The sequence below is a fragment of the Canis aureus genome, chromosome 1 (genome assembly GCF_053574225.1).
Source record: "Canis aureus isolate CA01 chromosome 1, VMU_Caureus_v.1.0, whole genome shotgun sequence".
In the NCBI taxonomy this organism is placed as follows: Eukaryota; Metazoa; Chordata; class Mammalia; order Carnivora; family Canidae; genus Canis; species Canis aureus.
In genome coordinates this window covers 88,009,203-88,029,715 of record NC_135611.1, presented here as the reverse complement: position 1 = coordinate 88,029,715, position 20,513 = coordinate 88,009,203, and the positions used below count along the sequence as shown (strand labels likewise).

The window sequence follows — 20,513 nt, the reverse complement described above, 5'->3', positions numbered from 1 at the left end:
TCCAAGCTCAAGGTGTTGAGAGGATTGGTTTGTTTCTGAGGCTTCTCTGCTCAGCTTGCAAATGCCCTTCTTCCGGTGGTGGCCTCACATGGTTGGCCCTCGGTCTTTGTGGTCTGTGTCCTGAGCTTTAGTCATTGGATTAGGACCCACCCTAACATTTATTCATGAGAGACACACAGAGAGAGACAGAGACACAGGCAGAAGGAGAAGCAGGTTCCCGATGCGGGACTCAATCCCAGGACCCGAGCATCACACCCTGGGCCAAAGGCAGACGCTCAACCACTGAGCCACCCAGGTGCCCCCTAACTACCTTTTTAAAAGAGCTATCTGCAAATACAGTCACATTCTGAAGTACCAGAGTGAGGGCTTTAGTGTGTGAATTTTAGAAGGATGCAGTACAACACATAACAGAATTCCCTGGAGTTAGTGCACGGTGTGCTGAATCCTGAGGGAGCAAGGTAAGCTCTTCTTCCAGAAAATGAACGGTCCCTGTCCTGCCCCTCTCAACTTTCTAATAAGATAATTCAAAGTTGTTTAATTTGCATACCACATTCTACCCCGTTCCCTCCACACACAAAATCCGTGATAACCTAGCAAAAGCACATTCAGTAGATCTTCAATTACTCATAATTTTCCTCCTTTATTTACCTTTTTTGCTGATTTATGGGGGATGTATTGGTTAACTGGGTGTGGCTTTGTGTTAAGAAATATGATATTGATAGTGTTTGCTTTGTCTCTGAAAACTTTGAAGGATGTTTCAGCTGGCTGGATGTTTCTGCAAAGATGATAATGCAAAAACATCTTTGTGTGCCCACTATTCACTCCCAGTAAATGCTTTATTCATTAAATGAAATCCTTTGATGCACAATCAAGAGAATTTTGATTTTTTTTTTCAGCACACTGCTTCCAGGGTCTGCCTTCTTCTTCATTCTTTACCTGTTTCAATGCAAATTTTTAGAAAGTTCTCAAGGCACCTTTCAATTTTCTAACTAAAGAAAATCTTTTACAGGTTATATCTTTTTTATTCCTATCTACAGTAATGCCGGCGAGGCAGCAAATTTTGCCATGGGTACCTACATATATGGAATTGGATTAAAGATGATTTGGTTTTGTTCTTAGAATTACTTTAGCAATTGCTTTACTAGGGAAATAATGTTAGCTAGTGATCATTTATGGAACATTTACCATGTGCAGGCACTATGCTGGGGACTTTATATCTTGTCTTAGTCAATTTGAGCTGCTATAATGAAAGTACCACAGACTGGATGGTGTAAACAAACATTTTTTTCTCTCAGTTCTGGAGGTTGGGAAGTCTAAGATCAAGGCACCCACAGATTGGGTGTCTTGTGAGAGCCTGCTTCCTTGTTCATAGACAGCCACCTTGTCACTGTGTCTCCTCATGGCTGAAGGGGCAAAGGAGCTCTCTGGGTTCTCTTTTAATTTTTTTTTAATTTTTATTTATTTATGATAGTCACAGAGAGAGAGAGAGAGAGGCAGAGACATAGGCAGAGGGAGAAGTAGGCTCCATGCACCGGGAGCCTGATGTGGGATTCGATCCGGGGTCTCCAGGATCGCGCCCTGGGCCAAAGGCAGGCGCCAAACCGCTGCGCCACCCAGGGATCCCTGGGTTCTCTTTTAAAAGGGTACTAATCCAGGACACCTGGGTGGCTCAGTGGTTGAGTGTCTGCCTTATGGCAGACATCTTATGGGATGCAGTTGAACACCTGCTTTCAGCTCAGGGTGTGATCCCAGCATCCTGGGATCGAGTCTCACATCAGGCTCTCCACAGGGAACCTGCTTCTCTCTCTGCCTATGTCTCTGCCTCTCTCTGTGTCTCTCATAATGAATGAATGAATGAATGAATGAATTTTTTAAAAGGTACTAATCCCATTGAAGAGAGTTCACCTCTATGACCCAATCAGCTCCCAAGGCCTCCCCTCCTAATATCATCATGTTGGGGGATAGGATTTCAACATATAAATTTGGGAGGGGGAGGCATGGGTATTCAGTTTGTAAACACATCCTTACCACAATCTGTAAAGTAAGTGGAAGTGCCTGTTTTTCACATGAGAAAACCAAAATTGGGAGAATTTAAGTGTTTTTCCATGGCCACGGAGTAGTAACAGGTAGAGTAAGGACAGAATCTCAGGAATGTCAGACTCTACTGGCTATATCCTGGCCACACTGTCTCACCAGAGTTTCCCTGCCTTCGTGATACTAGGACACTGCAAACGACCTGGAACAACTGTGACAGCTTCTATGTGAAAGGCCCAGTTCTTCACATAGCAGCATGATCTCACCCCAACACCTTTCAGCCAAAGAAGGGTATCTTCTCTTGGAAAGGATATATTCAAACTGATGGTATTTTTAGACATCTATAGAAATGCATCTAGCAGAAAGTAAATTCTTTTCTGAGCTATTTCTGATGGCAGCAAACCAGTGTTGTAAATTTAACTCCAGGGCTGCAGCCTGCACATCTAGTGTGTGTCCTAAGGCCTGAAAGGGTGGCTTCTTCTTTCTCTGGAGTCCAGTGGCTTGAGACATAAGTAGGTGGATATATTGGCTCTCAGATTACAATATGACAGGTACCACTCGTTCAAAAATTAAAGTATTAGCAAATAAAGGCCCCTTTAAAACATTTATTTTTTTCAAGCCACCAGTGTCACACGCTATGTGTATATAAGATGAAACATCTTATGGGATGCAGTTGAACACCTTCTTTCAGCTCAGGGTGTGATCCCGGGGTTCTGGGATCGAGTCCCGCATCAGGCTTCCCGGAGGGAGCCTGCTTCTTCTTCTGCATGTGTCTCTGCCTCTGTCTCTCTGTTTCTCTCATGAATAAATAAGTAAAATCCTTAAAAAAGAAAAAGAAACATCTTAGAACTGGGAGCAGTCACAAATCCAGATGATCTTGATTTATTCCCCATTTTCTTAGCATCTACTATGCCTTATGCACCAAATAATTGTCCCAAAATTATGATAAGTATAGTATTAAGGGTTAAGTTCTAGAGAAGTTGGAACCACACAGAGAGAAGCAGCTAGCTCTCCTTGGGAGCATCTTGAAGGATGAGTGAGAGTTCACCAAGAAGAATGGCAAGATGAAGGATCCCTGGGTGGCGCAGCAGTTTAGCGCCTGCCTTTGGCCCAGGGCGCGATCCCGGAGACCCGGGATCGAATCCCACATCGGGCTCCCGGTGCATGGAGCCTGCTTCTCCCTCTGCCTGTGTCTCTGCCTCTCTCTCTCTCTCTGTGACTATCATAAATAAATTAAAAAAAAAAAAAAAAAGAATGGCAAGATGAGGTAGCATTTCAGAACAAGGGAATGGCACGTGCAAAGTATGGAACCACTTAACTAGTATGCCACCTAACTAGGTGGCAGCTTCAGGGAACTATAAACGATTCTACTTGGTGGGTGTATAGGAAACTGCCAGGCAGGATTCCCAAGAAAGTGACGTCCAAGATACAAGTTTGTATACAGGTAGTATTTTTGGAGGTGTGGTGCCAAGGAGCAGAATGTGGATTGAAGGTAGCCAAAGCAAGGAAGGGGGCAGAACAGATACAAGGATGCATCATTTAACTTGGCCACTGTTGTGTCCAACTGGTTGCTGGATCCTATGGGACCTCTCAGAAGCCATGAAGATTGCCAAGAGTATTTTGAGGCTTTGCAAAGCCCCGCCCCAACCTCACCCGTGCACATCCCATGTGCACATCCCATGACCTATTTTTTTTTCTTTAAAAATTTTTGGTCAGTCTTTTGTTAGCTTCAATTGTTAATTTCACCTCAGGCAGTTGCAGTGTTAAACAATTATTTACCTGATTGCTTTTGACAAATGCCCTGGAGATAAGGCTGTTCATACAAAGTAAGGTCTACCTCAGTCAAATTAAATAAAGAGAAGCCTTAAGAAGTTGCCCATGCTTTGTCAAACAGGTCAAATAGTGACAATTTTCTGGGGACAGGATTTGGGGTAGCTCCAAACCAGTTCAGCCCCTTGCATAATTGCTGTAGGCTACTGCTTTTTACAGATACTTGAGTTGTAAAGATCCTGGTTTTCAAGTTTATCTTGGAGTAGGAGAATGAAGATGGGATTAGGTCAGGCTAAAAATTTACCTTTCTTAGCAAGATTATCATTTTTCTTGAATTAAAACTCGTAGATTGTTGTATGCCTTTAGTTAATTTCCAGAGTTCTGAATAAGTTGATTTGACAGTTTTTTTTAAATCTTCCCCTTGCTTTGATAGAGAAACACTTTCAGAGGAACTTACTCTGGTATTCTCAAAGCTCCACATTCGTCCCCAACTTCTTTCTCTTTAAGAGATTCAAATTCTTTGATGAAATTTATCTTATCTTCTAGTTCTTGGCCATAATACTAAATGGTCGTATTATCAAATTATTTTTTTTGTATTATTAAATTATTAAGCATATTATTTTACACTCCTTAAAAGTGTGATAGCTCCATAGCTGGGTCACCTGTGCTTCTGTTCCTGTAGTCTGTTTTCCCCCCCGCTTTGGCCCAGTTTCTTGAAATATCTGGTGTTTTAATTGATTACTGAACATTGAGAATGAAAAATTATAGAATCCTTAGTGATGATGTGTTTTTCCCCAGAGAGGATTTAATCTCTTCTCAAATAGCTGGCTTGAGTAGAACAGGTCGCCTCAGCCCAATCAGAACTAGGCCAACTTGAGCAAGTGTTGCTTTGCTGGATCAACATCTTGTTCTCTCCTACACCTAGGAGATATTCTCTGAGAGCAAACCCTGGCGTTTAATGAGGGCCCTCCTCTTTAGTATCTCCTAGACTAATTTTTATCTCTTCAGCTGGTGAGATTGCTAAAAACTCTGTTTTGCATTTGACTTCTTGGCTCTTGCCCTCCACAGCTTAAGCATTTGGCACATGACTCAAGGGAAGATTGCCAAGTGATGCGCTCACTTTTCTGTGCCTCTCTTTTCTCACAAAACTTGACTCTGAAGCCCTGGCTGCCTTGGCAACCCAGAACTCCAGTTACTATCTTCCCAACCCACTAAATTCTGTTGGCTTCTCAGCCTCTTGCTAGCTGCTTTTTCTGTTTAACTTCTGAACTGACGAGGCAAATGCCCCGTGGGGAAAAACAGCTTGAAGAATGTTGAATTCACTTTCCTGACCTCCTTTTCCTGGCAACTCGGCCCCCTCGAATCCTTCCTGCTTCCTCTCTGCTAGTACCAAGACAGGTGTTTTCTAAAATATATAGATATTATCCATTGTTTTTCCAACTCTTCTCAGCAGGAGTGTAGGTCTGCTACAAATTACTCAACATAGCCAGAAGGGGATGTCTCTGGTATTTCATTTTTTTGGCATCATTTATCTAAGAACATAATTATTATACTCAAAATTTGAAGGCATTTGCTTTTCTCCTCTGTACCCACCAATCATAGAGTTTTGAACGAGATCTTTGTGTCTCTGGTCTCCTTAAACTGTATTCTTTAATTGATATTTCTACTATTCTACTCAGGATCTTGCTATATTTGAGATTATGTTATCATACGGTGTTCTGTTCTTTGAGAAGGGGTAATAGGAGGAAAATATTAAAATTTACATTTATACTGCCTTTGGCTATAAACTGCCTGAGAGACTATGATTTTCTACTTCTTTCCCTTTATAACTCTCAGTCTTGAGTAGTAAATATTGGAGACAATTGACATAGTAATAAAGTACTCCAGATGCCTTTTATTTAATTATCATAAAAACCACTTGACGATCACCTCATATTTTTATAGTAATGTAATTTTATAGTAAATGTAATGTTGCTTAGATGAATGTCACCAGAATTTCTCTCCAGCAGGGGATAGAGTCTGAAAGAATAAGAAAATTTTAGTTGACTCAACAAATTAATAATAATTCATAGATTTATAGGATGCTACAGGTAGAGAAGATTTTACAGATCAGCTAAGGCAATCTGGTCATTTTAAATATTAAAAAACTGAAACTGCTCGGGGAGCCGCGGGCTTTGGTGCAGACATGGCCAAGTCCAAGAACCACACCACGCACAACCAGTCACGAAAATGGCACAGAAATGGCATCAAGAAACCCCGGTCACAAAGATATGAATCTCTTAAGGGGGTAGACCCCAAGTTCCTGAGGAACATGCACTTTGCCAAGAAGCACAACAAGAAGGGCCTGAAGAAGATGCAGGTCAACAATGCCAAGGCCATGACTGTGCGTGCTGAGGCTATCAAGGCCCTTGTCAAGCCCAAGGAGGTTAAGCCCAAGATCCCAAAGGGTGGCAGCCACAAGCTCAATCGACTTGCCTACATCGCTCACCCCAAGCTCGGGAAACGTGCTCGTGCCCGCATTGCCAAAGGTCTCAGGCTCTGCTGGCCAAAGGCCAAGGCCAAGGCTCAAACCAAGGCCCAGGCTGAAGCTGCCACCCCAGCTCTGGCTCCGGCTCCTGCTTCTACTCCTGTTTCTACTCCTGCAGCGCAGGCTCCCAAAGGTGCCCAGGCCCCCACAAAGGCCCCAGTGTAGAGGCTTCTGCCTGCCAGTGTGAGGACGGAAGGTCTGGTATGACCCCTGGGCTTCTGTCTGCATGGGCCTGGTGTCCTCCTGTGCTATTTGTACAAATAAACCTGCGGCAGGAAAACAAAACAAAAACAAACAAACAAAAAAACACTGAAACTCACCCAAGGGAGTTTTAATTATTATCTACTTGGATCCTAGGACAACAATAGCAAATGTGTCTGTGATTTAAATGTACGACTTAATCAATAATGGAATTACATCCAAAAAAATCTCCTACTGCCTGCTTTGTTGACTTATTGCTATCTTTGCATTTAATCCTAACAATATTTTCTGTGTGTCTTTTTACATTATAGGCAGTAAAATAATGGCAGTATGCAAATTTGGCAGAACTTACTAACTGATACATTAGTAAAATAATAGATTCAAACTCTGGAGCAGCAACACAATATCTTTCTCCCTAATGACTTGAGGGTGTTAGTTTGATGTTGGTGATAACAGGATCCCTTTTTTTTTTTTAAACATTTTCTTTTTTTTTCAAGATTTTATTTTATTCATGAGAGACAGAGAGAGGCAGAGGGAGAAACAGGCTCCATGCAGGGAGCCTGACGTGGGACTCGATCCCGCATCTCCAGGATCAGGCCCCGGGCCGAAGGCAGCACTGAACTGCTGAGCCACCCGGGCTGCCCCCAGAATCCTTTTTGAACGCAGTGTATTCTGGGAACTTCAGAGGCTATACCTATATTTGGAGACTTCATTCTACCTTTTTGCTTCCGTTCCTAAAAACCTATCAATTTATTCTTGAAAGAACACACACAAGAGGCACCTGGGTGGCTCAGTGGTTGAGCATCTGCCTTTGGATCAGGTCATGATCCTGGGGTCCTGGGATGAGTCTTACATCCAGCTTCCTGCAGGGAGCCTGCTTCTCCCTCTGTCTATGTCTCTGCCTCTCTCCCCATGTCTCTCATGAATAAAATTAAAAAAAAAAAAAAAGAACACACGCAAGAAAATAGAAAGAGGAAAGGCATACAAAGCTGTTTACAGACAACTGCATTAGATGGGCAGTAAATATAGGCCCATTAAATAAAAAGAAAAGCTCACAGAAGCCACATGTCCATATGGACATGCCAGTTTATTGTGTGTTTATTAGACTCAACACATCATCATACATAGCAATTTCAATGGAGCTTTAGTTTCTGACTCATTATCTGGCGAGGCAATAAATCTTTCCAAAATCTAATGGAAAGACCAATGGATGAGCGGTGAACTGACTCTGCCACTTGCTGCATACAACCTGAGGCATGGTCACATAAGTTCTCTGAGCCTCAGTTTCTCCAAATGTAAAATAAAGTTAACAACAGCTGTCCTGTTAATCTCTTAGGGTTGCTGTGATGATCATAACTAAGATCATATTTGTGAAAAGCCTTAATACTGTATCAGCTCCAGTCAAATGAATTGTATTGTTATTTTTTAAATTTTTTTAAAAGATTTCATTTATTTGTTTAAGAGAGAGAGAGCATGTGCACACGAGTGGCAGGGAGGGGCAGAGGGTGAGGGAGAGGGACAAGCAGTTGCCCCCTAAGCAGGGAACTTGACACAGGACTAGATCCCAGGACCCTGAGATCATGAGCTGAACCAAAATCACTTAAGCAACTGAGTCACCCAGGTGCCCCTGTTATTTTTATAATAACAAAAGTGAAACTTTTATAAACTTTTATAAACACTTTTATAAAACTTTTATAAACTTTTACAAAGAGATGTGATGTTCATCTCTAGGATATTTTCTTGGATTTATTGTTCTGTATCACCATCTGTGCTTTTATAAGTAGAAAATCATGGCCTATGACTACAGGTAAAATGACTTAGTAGTAACAAGAATGGTTGGTAGACCTTAAACCAATGTTCTCCAAACAACCAGGGAGTAACTGAAGTGGCATGTGGATTAATATTTTTTATTTTTATACTAATATCCATGTATAAGAAAAATACGTAACCAGTCCGTCAAAAGTGTTATTTCACAGATTTATAGCTTTTTTCTATTTTCATGTTAATGTGAAGTTTCCTATTTGAATAAATATATTTATGTAATAAAAACGGAATCTGGGCCACCTGGGTGGCTCAGTGGTTGAGCATCTGCCTTCGGCTCAGGTCATGATCTGCTCCTGGGATCGAGTCCCGCATCGGGCTCCCCACAGGGAGTCTGCTTCTCTCTCTGCCTATGTCTCTGCCTCTCTCTCTTTGTTTCTCATGAATAAATAAATAAAAATAAATAAATAAACAGAATCTAGTTGAAGAAGAATATTAAGTGACTAATACTGTAGGTATGTGAACAGACAAAATAAAATCATGAAGTTGGTATTTGTATGACTAAAGCTTGGGAAATATTTCCAAGGATTAAGGCAGTCATGTAGTACGACAAGTCAAGTTAGCAGAACAACAACAAAGACCAAAAAACCCCCAAACTCTTGCACTACAATTTGGCTCCTTAATTAATGAGATAATACAGGCATTTGTGACAGATGAATTTGGACTTGCATGGAGAAGGGTTGGACTCTGCAGGATTTGTCTTTCCTGACACAGATGCTACTTATTTACAAGACAGTAAAGACATGTTTTAAAGTTCACAGGGTTTTAATGTTTTTTTTTAATTTATTTGAGAGAGAGAGCATGTGGGAGCAGGGGAAGGGGCAGAGGAAGAGGGAGAATCTCAAGCAGACTTTTCTGTGCTGAATGCAGAGCCTGACGTGGGGCTTGATGTCACTACCCTGAGATCATGACCTGAGCCAAAATCAAGAGTTGCACGTTCAACCCACTGAGCCACCCAGGCGCCCCAAGTTCATAGAATTTTACTGGTTGTTGGAACTTTATTAACATTTATATGCTGCCATGATGTCAGAATTCCTCCATACATTTGTTTTAGTTGCCCTGGAGTTCACAGGGATTTTGTGGACCAAAGATAGCGGGATAAATAAATCAGTACATAACTATCCAGTTTAGCTAGAAAATGCCTCTAGTTGTAACATTTCCTAGCTCACTGAGTCTACAAGCCAATAGATTAAAAGTCCTCCAGGCTCTCCCCTCCACAACTACATTCTAGAAAAGCAGCTACTCAACATTTTCTTAATGATTTCAAAGAGAGAGACACCATCCTTTTCTTTTGTGATATTATTTAATGTTTCAATAAGTCTTCCATAGTTCTGATAATTAAGGGGTAAGTCTTCATTTCTAAGAACACTCCCTCTTGATAGAATATCAAGGATGCATTGAAATACCAACTAATGATATGTATTTATGAAATTACACTGTCAGACAAAAGAAAATTGCAGCTATACTTAATGTATTTATTATATAACTGAAATTTATTAGCAGTCAAATTTTAGTCCTTGTCTTTTAAGAATTGTAGTAGTTGATATGCAGACAAGTAAGGATGCTACCCAGCTAGTCTGTAGCCATCTGAGAAATTTGCTCTAGATGATCAAAATCTCCAATGTCCTTCAATCCTTGTATGATTTCTCTTCTCACACTAGTTTCTGATATTGTCAGATCCTGCTAACACAGAGAAGGCTTCTGCGGCAAGCTTCTGTTAAAAATTGCTATATCACACAACATTTACCACCTTAATAACTTGTAAGCCTGCAGTTCTGTGGCAGTAAGTCCATTCACACTGTTGTGCAACCATCACCACTGTCCCATCTCCAGAACTCTTTTCATTTCCCCAAACTGAAACTCCATGCTCATGAAACAATAACTTACTTATGACAAGCTTTAAAAATCATTTAGAAGGCATGGTAAAAAGCAATTGTAGAGAGACACATTTAGCTGTTGTTCTGCCCAAAGTACTGATGTCTTTTTTTTCCGTGTTAAAAATCCTCTTGGGCTTAATGAATGCAGCTTAGCTGTTCGGTTCACGTGGCTCTTACAGGCCACTCGAGCTCCTTCCTAGCCCTGGTGAAAGGGAGCAGGCATCAGACTGAAGGAACAGCTGTTTCACTGTTCCAAATTATGAATATGGTGTGTGTCTCAACACATCACGGTTGCTGCACAAAGAACAGATGGGACCCCGATCTCCCACTAGACCTAGTGGAATCCCATCTTGAATGTTAAACAATGACCCACAGAGAGAAAGTGATTTCAGTTAATAATCCCTTCCACAGATTGGAATCCTTCATGTGCAAGAACACGTGAGCTGGTCTGAGGTTTCAATGCTGGGGCTTCCTGGCTCCCATCCAGAGCTTTTGTTTGCTGAGACAGACAGCATTTGGAGTTAGAATGTGGCAAAGCTTGTCAACACATGGGGCTTTTCTCTGCTTTCCAAACACATGTGAGACAGACTGGCTCTCTATGAAGCTCTGATCTTTTCTGGGGAAAGGAAATGTCACATGCAAGTCAAAAAGAGAAACATTTGGAATCAAGAGGAATAATTGGTTTGAGCATCAGAGAGACAAATTCTGATCAGGTTGACAAATGTGTTAAAATTGTTTGTATGTATAGATGTTGATCTAGATTGGTTTCAATTGGTATTGCCTAGTGGAATATACATATATGCTTAAAATAGAAATGGTATCAAGCATTTTTGGAGAGCTTAACGTTACTCAAGAAAAATAGACTAGTATCTATCTGCCTAATATTATGATATTACATATATGCATATGTATATTAAATTTAAATATATGAAATTTTTTTAAAAAGTAGACTGGTGTCAGTGTCCCAGAAAAGCGCAACAAGTTGTACTTACATCCCCCTAGATGTTTTCTTTGTCTTCCTAAAGTGGTATAATTACACAGCTCAAAAGCCTGGGAGATTTCCTTTCATCCTTTATCTTCTGAAACACAAAGATCTCTGGAACCAGAGACCTGAGGTAATGGTTTCAGCCTAATACTTGAGACCCAGAGGTGCAGGAGCTAAAAGTGTTTCCAGAAAAATGCTTCACCCATTGGAGGCTAAATAGTTAGTGCATTGTACTCAAAAAAGAAATAATTTAATTTAATCCTGAGGGTGATTAGGGGTTTTCTTCTTTTGCAGGATCTCAGACTAATTCTGTCTGGGACTTATACTGTTACCAATAGGATGCACGCTGTCATCACTAGAAGCACCTCACTTAGCATCTTACGCATGATGGATCCCCATTGCTTCCTTTCCATTCTGCAAAGATGTCACGTCTCAGAGTCCTAATGGTCTCTACTTTCCATTTTTCCAGTGACAGCATCTTTTGGAGGAGCCTGCTTTTCCTCCCTAACTGAGTGGTTCATTTTTAGCCAAGGCCCTTTATTGAGGATCAAGTGGACCTTCTGAGAACCCCAACGCCAGATACAAAAGTTATTTTCTGATTTTCTCCTTATTTGAGGGGGTGAATTTTTTTAGGTTTAACATGCAATAAGGTAGGGTTTCAGGGCACTATGCTACTAATTTATGTATAGGATGGCATGGGATACCTTTGTGCATAGTTAGGTGATAAACCATGGTAATTTTCATGTTTTGACCTTATTCTCCATAGAATTAAGTTGAATACACCCTTCTGGGGCACCTGAGTGGCACACATCGACTCTTGGTTTCGGCTCAGGATCCTGAGATCAAGTCCTGCATTGGGTTCTGTGCTCAGCATGGAGTCTGCTTAGAGTTTCTCTCTCCTTCTTCCTCCACCCCTCCTCACCTCCCACCTCTGGCTGTCTCTTCAATCAATCATATATATATATACATATACATATATACATACACCCTTCTGTTAGGATGATGTATGGCTGAATTTTTTATATCCAGCCTAGCTTAAGTCAGAAAATGTTAAAGAAAAGAATAATAAAAGTTCCTTTCATTGCTGAAAATACAAAAACCCCAGTGTTCCTTGTATAGTAATTTTCTTGCCAGTGGAAAAGTGAAGGTAACATTAAAAAATAATCTTTTTGTGTGTTTGGTTAAAAAACAATGCATCAGATAGCATGGTACTGGTTTAAGAACATTTAATTTGATATGACTTTAATTTTTTCAAAACTTGGATTCATCTTAGTTTTTCCTTGGAGCATCCCAGTCAAGTGCATATCTCATTGCCAAAACCCTCACACAACTGGAGTGACCTTGGTCAAACTGGTTTGTGGCTTAGAGATGCTGAAGAAAATACATTCATTTGTTCATTCAACAAGTGTTTATTGAGTATTTATTACTCAGGCAGTTCCAGGCACTGTTCTAGGACCTGGAGGTATAACAGTGAAGTAAATAAGAAAATATCTCTGCTATTGTGTGTTCTAGAGAAGGGAGACAGACAAACCTAAAAAAAAATTATATAGTATGTTATGAAGCAGTTAAATGCTATGGAAATAATAGTATAGGGAATGAGGAGTGCCAGAGGGGGATTATAATTCAAAATACTGTGGTCAGAATTGGTCTAATGAAAAAGGAAATAAGTGAGCAAAGACTTAGAAATGAGAGGGTGAGGCCTGAGATGATATGGAGGGAAAGCCATTCCAGGCAGAGGGAATAGTACGTGCAATGGCTCTGAGGTGATAGCATACCTACTCCATTCCAGGAACAGCACAGGGACCAATATGGCCACCCAACGCAGAGTGAGTAAGAAGAAAGGCAGTAGGAGAGGAAGGGGGTAGAAATCAGAGGTAGGAAAACTGTTGGGAGATACAGGGCTGTGAAAACCATTCTCAGACCTTCAGCTCTTACTCTGAGGGAAATGCTGAACCAATGGAAGGTTTTGAGCAGAGGAGTTGTGGTGAGATTTAGCTTTTGTTCACTATGGGTACTATGTTGAGATTAGATGGGAGGAAACCAGAGCAGAGAGAGGCAGACTAACTAGTAAGTGTTGCATGAATCCAAGTGAGAAGTAATAGTGGCTCAGACCAAAAGGTAGCAGGGTTGGTGGTGAGAAGAGAAATGACTGGCTTCTGGACATGTTTTGAAGGTAAAGCCAACCTGTCAGGAATTCCTAGAGGTGAGAGTGAGGAGAAGGGGTGGCACAGGACTTCCAGGTTTGGGGCCTGGCCAACCAGAAAGGGTGCTGTAGGTTTTACGGTAAGGCTGTTGGAATTTAGTTTTGGACATGTTCAGTTGGAGGTGTCCATTTGACAATAAAGGGAGATGTCTGTTAGGCTGTTTGAACAAACATGTCTGGGTTTCAGCAAAAGGGTTGGAAATTTAAATTCATGCTACAAGAACACATGTAGAATTAAAAGCCATGAAACAAGATGAGATTACTCTTGGAGTCAGTAAGAATAGAGCAGTTTAAGACCCGGGCCTTGGAGCACTCCAAAGGCTCAAGGTCAGAGAAGAAAGGGTAAGCTAGTAAAGGAGTGACCAGTGAAGTAGAGAAAAACCAGGTGAGTATAGCGTCCTGCAAACCAAGTTAAGAAAACACTTGTAGGAGGCAGAAGTGATGTATTATCTTCAATGCCACAGATGAGCCAAGAATGACAAAGGCTAAATATTGACACTGGTTTAGTGGTGAGCATGTCATTGGTGAACACTCCAGAAATACTGGCAGTATTATTTGTAATATTTTAAGGAGATCATGGAGAAGGCTGGTTGATGAAGGCCACATTCCATGACTCTGTTGGCCCAGTTTCCATTGAGTGGAACACGGCGGGGTGGTAGGAGGGTGGGGGTGGGGAGGGTGACACAGTGCATACAATTTGATAAGACCCACTTAAGCAGGACTCTCTCCCACCTGTTGAATTGCCCGTGGGACTTCTCAGGTCTGTGTTTATGGAAGTGAGAGAAAGGAAGAATGTCCTCTAGAAGCACAGATGGAGTTTCTGATCAATTCTGGTTTGGATACTTCAAGCCCTGCATTTGGGGAAATGACTAGAGCTAATTGATTAAAAGTCCAACTGTAAAGAAAGATGCCTTAGAGACCATTTCATCTGCATGCAGCATGTGGGCTCTCTTTCTTTTTACCCTCAATTTGGCCATTAATTTCTGCATGAAATAATAATAATAGGAATAACACTATGGATTAGTGTTATACACTAATGGATAGTAGTCATACACATAAAAAAATCAATATTGGCCAAGAAGACAATAAAAATGCATGGAAACACTTGTGCATAGTTTTTCAGGTAGAAGAGACATAAACTTTTATCAAATGGTCCAGGGTTAAGAATGATGTGGAATCCAGGGCCTTTTTGAAAATGACCCTCAAGTTTACAGAATTATATCACTGGTGTGTTGATCTAGAAGTTAGTATTCATATTATTCATCTGTTGCCTTATTTCAGTGGCTGGATGGTAATTATTTAACACTAGCCAGCTCTATCAGGGTTGGGGGGCCAAGGCTGATTTGTAGCCATGTCTAGTTTCTGTGGGGTAAATACATCAGTCATTTGGACCTACCAACAGAAGTCACACGATTGACTCTCAAGAGCCAGTAGAAGCTGGTTCCAGCAAACCACTGTTTTATTTATGTGCAGACAAATCTTGCTTCTGCCTGAAACCAGCAAATTAAAACAAATTGAAATTAATAAAGGAAATGGAAATGTTATATAGCATATGGATAGATAGATAGTATTAATCCTTATTCAAAATGATGAACGTAGTTTGAGAGAGGATAATTCCTTAGACCAAGATCAGATATTAGAGTCAAGACTTGAGCCCAGACACATCTGACTACAAAATCCATGCTGGCTCTCCCAAACCAATGTCTGGAAGCTCCAGAACATTGTCCATGAGTTAGTAGGATAAATTCTGATGCACTGATCATCACATTGGTGACCCAATACTAGTGTTATAATAATGTCAATTACATCCTATATATTTAACTGAATTTTAAATTCATAAGTGAAAAAAATTATTTTGATTATCTAAATTTTGTAGCATGTCTATCTATTCCTCTTGGATGATATTCTCCAAAATGATAAAAATCCTTCATCAGCATGGTGGTCAAGTCATCCACTTACTCTAATTTGTTTCCAGGAGCACTACTCAAAAGAGAAAGAAGAGAATATTCTGTGTGTGTGTGCGCGTGCGCACACATGCTTTTAATAATACCTGATTTTGCGTTGCTCTCCAGGCTACTACATGTACATCGAAGCTTCCCACATGGTGTATGGACAAAAAGCACAGCTCTTGTCCTGGTCTCTGAGAGGAGTCACTGGAAAACACTGCTTGACCTTCTTCTACCACATGTATGGAGCAGGGACTGGCCTGCTGAGTGTTTATTTAAAGAGGGAAGGTGAGAGTGAAGAGTCCCTCTTATGGAGAAGAAGAGGTGAACAGAGCATTTCCTGGCTACGAGCGCTGATTGAATACAGTTGTGAGAGGCAACACCAGGTAGGCCAGAGGAGACAAGAACCGAGTGATAGAAAGTGGTCCTATAAGCTCCTGATGTTCTTTCTTTCTCTTGTGACCCAAGAGAACATTTTGTTCTTTTTCAGGATCATAGAGAAAGGCAATACTTGTTTCAGAGTAAACATAATTGGTCTATATTGATGAAATCTCAGCAGTGAATGGGAGAGTAGGCGGGGAGAGAAAGCTTTGGGTATTTACGTGTAAAGTGCTTTTTGCAACTCAGTGATGAAAGGGTAGCTATTTTTGTCTTGGCACATTTTGAGTGTCAGGTGCATCCTCTGTGCCCTGCAACGTCTCTAAAGCAGTCCCCTTCTCTTCCAAACTTGGTATTACCCAATTAGTTGTTCAGGCTACATCTTCCCCTCATCATTACCCACACGCAAGGGCTTTGGTTGCAGGCCTTTAACAGAGTGCGTGGTCCAGGGGAAAGTTGAAGCCTCTGTCTGCATTGACATGGAAGAAACAGAGAGTCCTGATCCTACGTCCTGAGTCTCGTGTGCAGTAGGAGACCTCTGTCCCACAGCATCCTGGCTATGAGTGAATCTGGGCAGCAACAGGAAGGAGCCTTTCACATTCCAGTCAGTGAAGCCGAGCAGCCAGTCTAGTCTAGAGGTGAGCCAGGGCCTCTGGACAGCCACTGACTTCACCTCCCTCTGAGCCAGAACTCCAGAAAGCTCTGGGGAGACATCCCTTGGATCCTGACTGTTCCTGAAATTGCTCTGTAGAATTCTCAGCTGTGACCTTCCACTGAAAACCCTGCTTCCTTCTCATCCTTGCTTCTGACCGATGAACAGTCTTGAGTCAGCACCCCTCAGCTTTAACCACTGGCCACTCTGCTAAGCCTAATTCTTCTGGGGCAAAGATACTTAAAATAAGGGCTTCATTTTATATCATCGTACAGCCACGTAGAATTTTCTTACAGATCCCAATGGGAAGGAATTGCAGAAGCTTGGGTGGGCCAGGTGGCAGGGCCAGCTAGGGTGCTGCATTCCTAAAGAACAAATAACAGAGGGAACATGAGCCATTATCCAGGGATGGCCCATTATCTTGGCATGATAGAACTATTAAGAGATTTAGTCAAGACAACAGCCTCAGGAATGATTTAAGTGGTGCTTTAATGTCTGGTATAGAAGAAAAGTAGATCATTCAGGAACTTACTAAGATAATTGATCATCATTCTGCGATGGTAGATTAATTTCATTAGGCTATTTAGGACACTCATACTGGTACCTTATTCAGATGTTCATAAAGTGTGGTCCTGAGGCCAGCAGCAATGCTTGAAATGCAAGTTTACCTAAAATGACATGTACCTAAAATGCACATTCTCAGGCCCCACCTTGGAACTACTGACCAGCCAGTCTGGGAAAGGGGACCAGAAATCTGTGTCTTAACAAGCCCTCCTGGTGATTCAGATGCCCACTAAAGCTGGAGAGTCTGTCCTCAAGGAAGTGAATCTGAGTCTCTCAGGTGGAGACTGAGCGCTGATGTTTTTTACATTTCCCAAATGTTGCTGATGCAATCTGGGATTTAAGTTGAAGAGAACAAGTGGCTTCTCAGCATCTAAAGATTTTATTTTTATTTATTTCAGGGAGAACAAGAGAGAGAGACCATGAACAGTGGGGAAAGGGAGAAGCAGGCTCCCCGCTGAGCCAGGAGCCTGGCATGGGTCTTGATCCCAGGACCCCAGGAGCCAAAGACAGACGCTTAACTGATTGAGCCACCCGGGCTCCCCAGCTTCTTAGCATCTAAACCCAGGGAGTTGGGGCACCTAGGTGGCTCAGTGGTTGAGCACCTGCCTTTGACTTAGGTCATGATCCCGGGGTCCCAGGATCGAGTTCCACATCAGGCTCCCACAGGGAGCCTGCTTCTCCCTCTGCCTATGTCTCTGCCTCTCTCTGTCTCTTATGAATAAATAAATAAAATCTTAAACAAATAAACAAACCCAGGGAGTTGAGTACATGCCTTGCATATGCTAGACTTGCTGAGTAGCTGGTTGTTTGAAATGTTTTTTTGATCCCAAAGTAATTAGGCATCTAGGGTAGCATCTTGAGGTGTCAAGTTCAAAGGGTACAGAATAGCCAGAGAGATTTTTTAGCTCACAACCTGGAAGGACGACTCCAGACCATTCCCTTTGTCTTACAATGAAACAGATTTGAATCTGCCATGAGGAATTTCCTTCTGGATTTAGTGATTCCCTCAGGAATCCCAAATGACTATCTGGAGACCAGGCTGAGCTTGTTTCTCCAAAACATTTTAGCGTCTGATAAAACACAGACACACCCATTCTAATAAATCAGCCATCTTCTCCGTGCCAGGCACTTACAGCCCTAGGATCAGAATATAAGTCCCTCCAGTTGATCTTTTAGCTCCTCATTACAGATGTAGAAATGGTGTCCAGTTGGTAAATGGCTGCGTGAGAGAATTCAATCCCAGATCTAACTGGTCCCAATGTGTGTATCCCTAAGTCATTATTCTACACTCCCTCCTATCATGAAAGTTCCAAACTAAACTCATTCCCCTGGGTGTCATAAACACTGGGTGATCTTGGGGAAATCTCATCCTCTATCAGAGTGTTTATATATTTTCAAAATGGGGTAGTAATTTCTGACGTGCTGACATCACCAGAGTTAGATGGTCAAATTAGATGATGTATGTGAAAGGGTTTAATATACTTTAAAGTCCCAAAGTATAAAAAGATGTTATTGTTTCTAAAAATATATTCCCTCCCAAATATCTCTGGTCTCAAATTCATGTCACCATGGCAACCCTGGTATTCTCAATAGTTACATTAGCAACCAGACTGAGTTCCTAAAGTATGAGGCCAAAATACCTTATTTTAATAATTATTTATTGACCATTTGCTGTTCTAAGTGCTGGGGTACAGCAATGAACATAACATGTAAAGCTCCTCATCTTTTAGAGTAGACGTTCTCGTGGGGAAGAGGTAGAAAATGTAAACCAAAATATATAATGCACCATCAGGTGATAATAAGTGCTGAGAAAAAGAATAGGTCAAGCTGATTAGGTAATGAGATCAAAGAAGTACCAGAGCATAATCATGGAAGGTCTTGGCCATCATCATGTAGAAGTTGAAATTTATTCCAGAAGCAACAAGGAACCATCAGATGGATTTAAGGTAATGCGATCTGATTTATATTTTTAAATGATCAGCTATTATGTGGGGTGTAGACTGTAGGGAGTGAAGGAGACTTCGGGGCTACTGCAGCAGTCCTGGCAGAAGGAGTGGTAGCTAGGGCTGTGTAGCAGAGGTGAAACGCATCAGAAGCCCACAGGACTTCTTATGTGTGGCATGTGGGGCTCAAGAGAAAGAGTCATCAAGATGACTCCACAGGTTTTGGCCTGAGCAACCACTAGAATGGAGTTACCATTTATTGAGCTGGGGAAGGCTTTGGGTGGAGCATATCTGGAGGTGTAAGGGCAGTGTGCACAGGAGGGAAATTTAACACATGGGGTTTTGCGGACATGCTAAGTTTTCCACATCTGGTAGATATCCACAGGGGGATGTCAGGTAAGCGGTAGGATATGAGACTGGAGTCTGGGGAGAACAAAGCTGGAGAAATCAGCGTGTGAATCATCAGAGGGGGCAGGCAAGTGTGGATCACTTTCAGAGTGCTGTAGTACTGCTGACATTTGAGACCGTAGAGGGGAGATAAGTGGGTGGCCTCCAGATGACATTCCAATCATCCGATCTTCCTTGTAGAAGAAATGCATCAAGTAGCAAAATTTTAATCATTCTCTTTCCTTGGGGTTTAATAAGGTGCTGAGCCACACTTGACTCGCTATTGATCAAAAACACAAAATGATTTTATTTCCTTTGAATGCCTTGCTTAACCTTTCCTCCTCCACTCTCTTGGGTTCTTTTATTTTGATGCTATTGAAAGAAAACGTTAGACAAATTCTTAGCTCATTGAAACATTTATGTCATTCATATTGTTCATTATACTGCCTAACATTTAGTAGGAATTATTACGTGGTGGGTACTCATCTAACACCATGTTTCCACATTTACTTGTTCACGGTGTGCTTAGTCTCATTCATCTTTTCCTGGTGCCACTAGAGCAAAAGTAATACCTAACAGTTTCATTTATTTAATAGTTGGGCCCAAACAACTTAGCATTTATGTCCTAATGACTTTGTAGCCATTTGAAAAAAATAATACAGTTAAATTGAAAGAAAAAATAAAGTTTCATCTCATTCTTAAATAACTACAATTATTTAATAATAGAATGTGTGTCTGTAATACAAAGGGGAAACCATAATGGTATAAAATGGTTACCACTCAAGTATTAAGGAAATTGAAATGAGAAGGTTGTATGGAATCAAATGTTTGGCTCAACTGCAGACTATTCCGAATTTAATTCCATCAGGTAATTTGTTTTTTTGTATTTCCATTGTTAGAGTTGGAGGTGAAAAAACAGATTTTATTGATGTCCAGAGAACCAGAATGCTTATTAACTGCACTCATATATCCTCCTATCTAGATGTGTTAGGATATTTTTTCCCTCTTTTAACAACTTATTTGGATTCTTGTTTGGGATCGTGTCCTTAGAATTTTTAATAACGTTATTTTGCCCATTTCTGTCATTACAGCTTCTTTGAGTCATTAATTTCAAGATAGTTTCATATGCTTATTAATTATCCACTTTATATTCTTTGATTTAATTTAAATCATAAACTAGTCCAATGGGGAGTCATTTGCTCATAAAGTGAGTAGAGCAAATGTA

At 41.1% G+C, this 20,513-nt stretch overlaps 1 protein-coding gene and 1 pseudogene across 3 annotated transcripts in view; both read left to right on the top strand.

The window, feature by feature from the left end:
* Positions 1–20,513, top strand: part of MAMDC2 (MAM domain containing 2) — a 147,770-nt gene that overhangs the window by 124,147 nt on the left and 3,110 nt on the right. The window contains exon 12 of one of the 3 annotated variants that reach the window (XM_077907349.1): positions 15,491–15,750. The exons of 1 other annotated variant lie outside the window; for it this stretch is intronic. In XM_077907349.1, coding sequence (XP_077763475.1) covers positions 15,491–15,750 — 260 coding nt within the window. Of the gene's footprint in view, positions 1–15,490; positions 15,751–20,513 lie in introns of those variants that run through there. One more of the 3 variants, XM_077907362.1, reaches the window with a different exon arrangement.
* On the top strand, positions 5,934–6,666 carry LOC144289303 (large ribosomal subunit protein eL29 pseudogene; annotated as a pseudogene).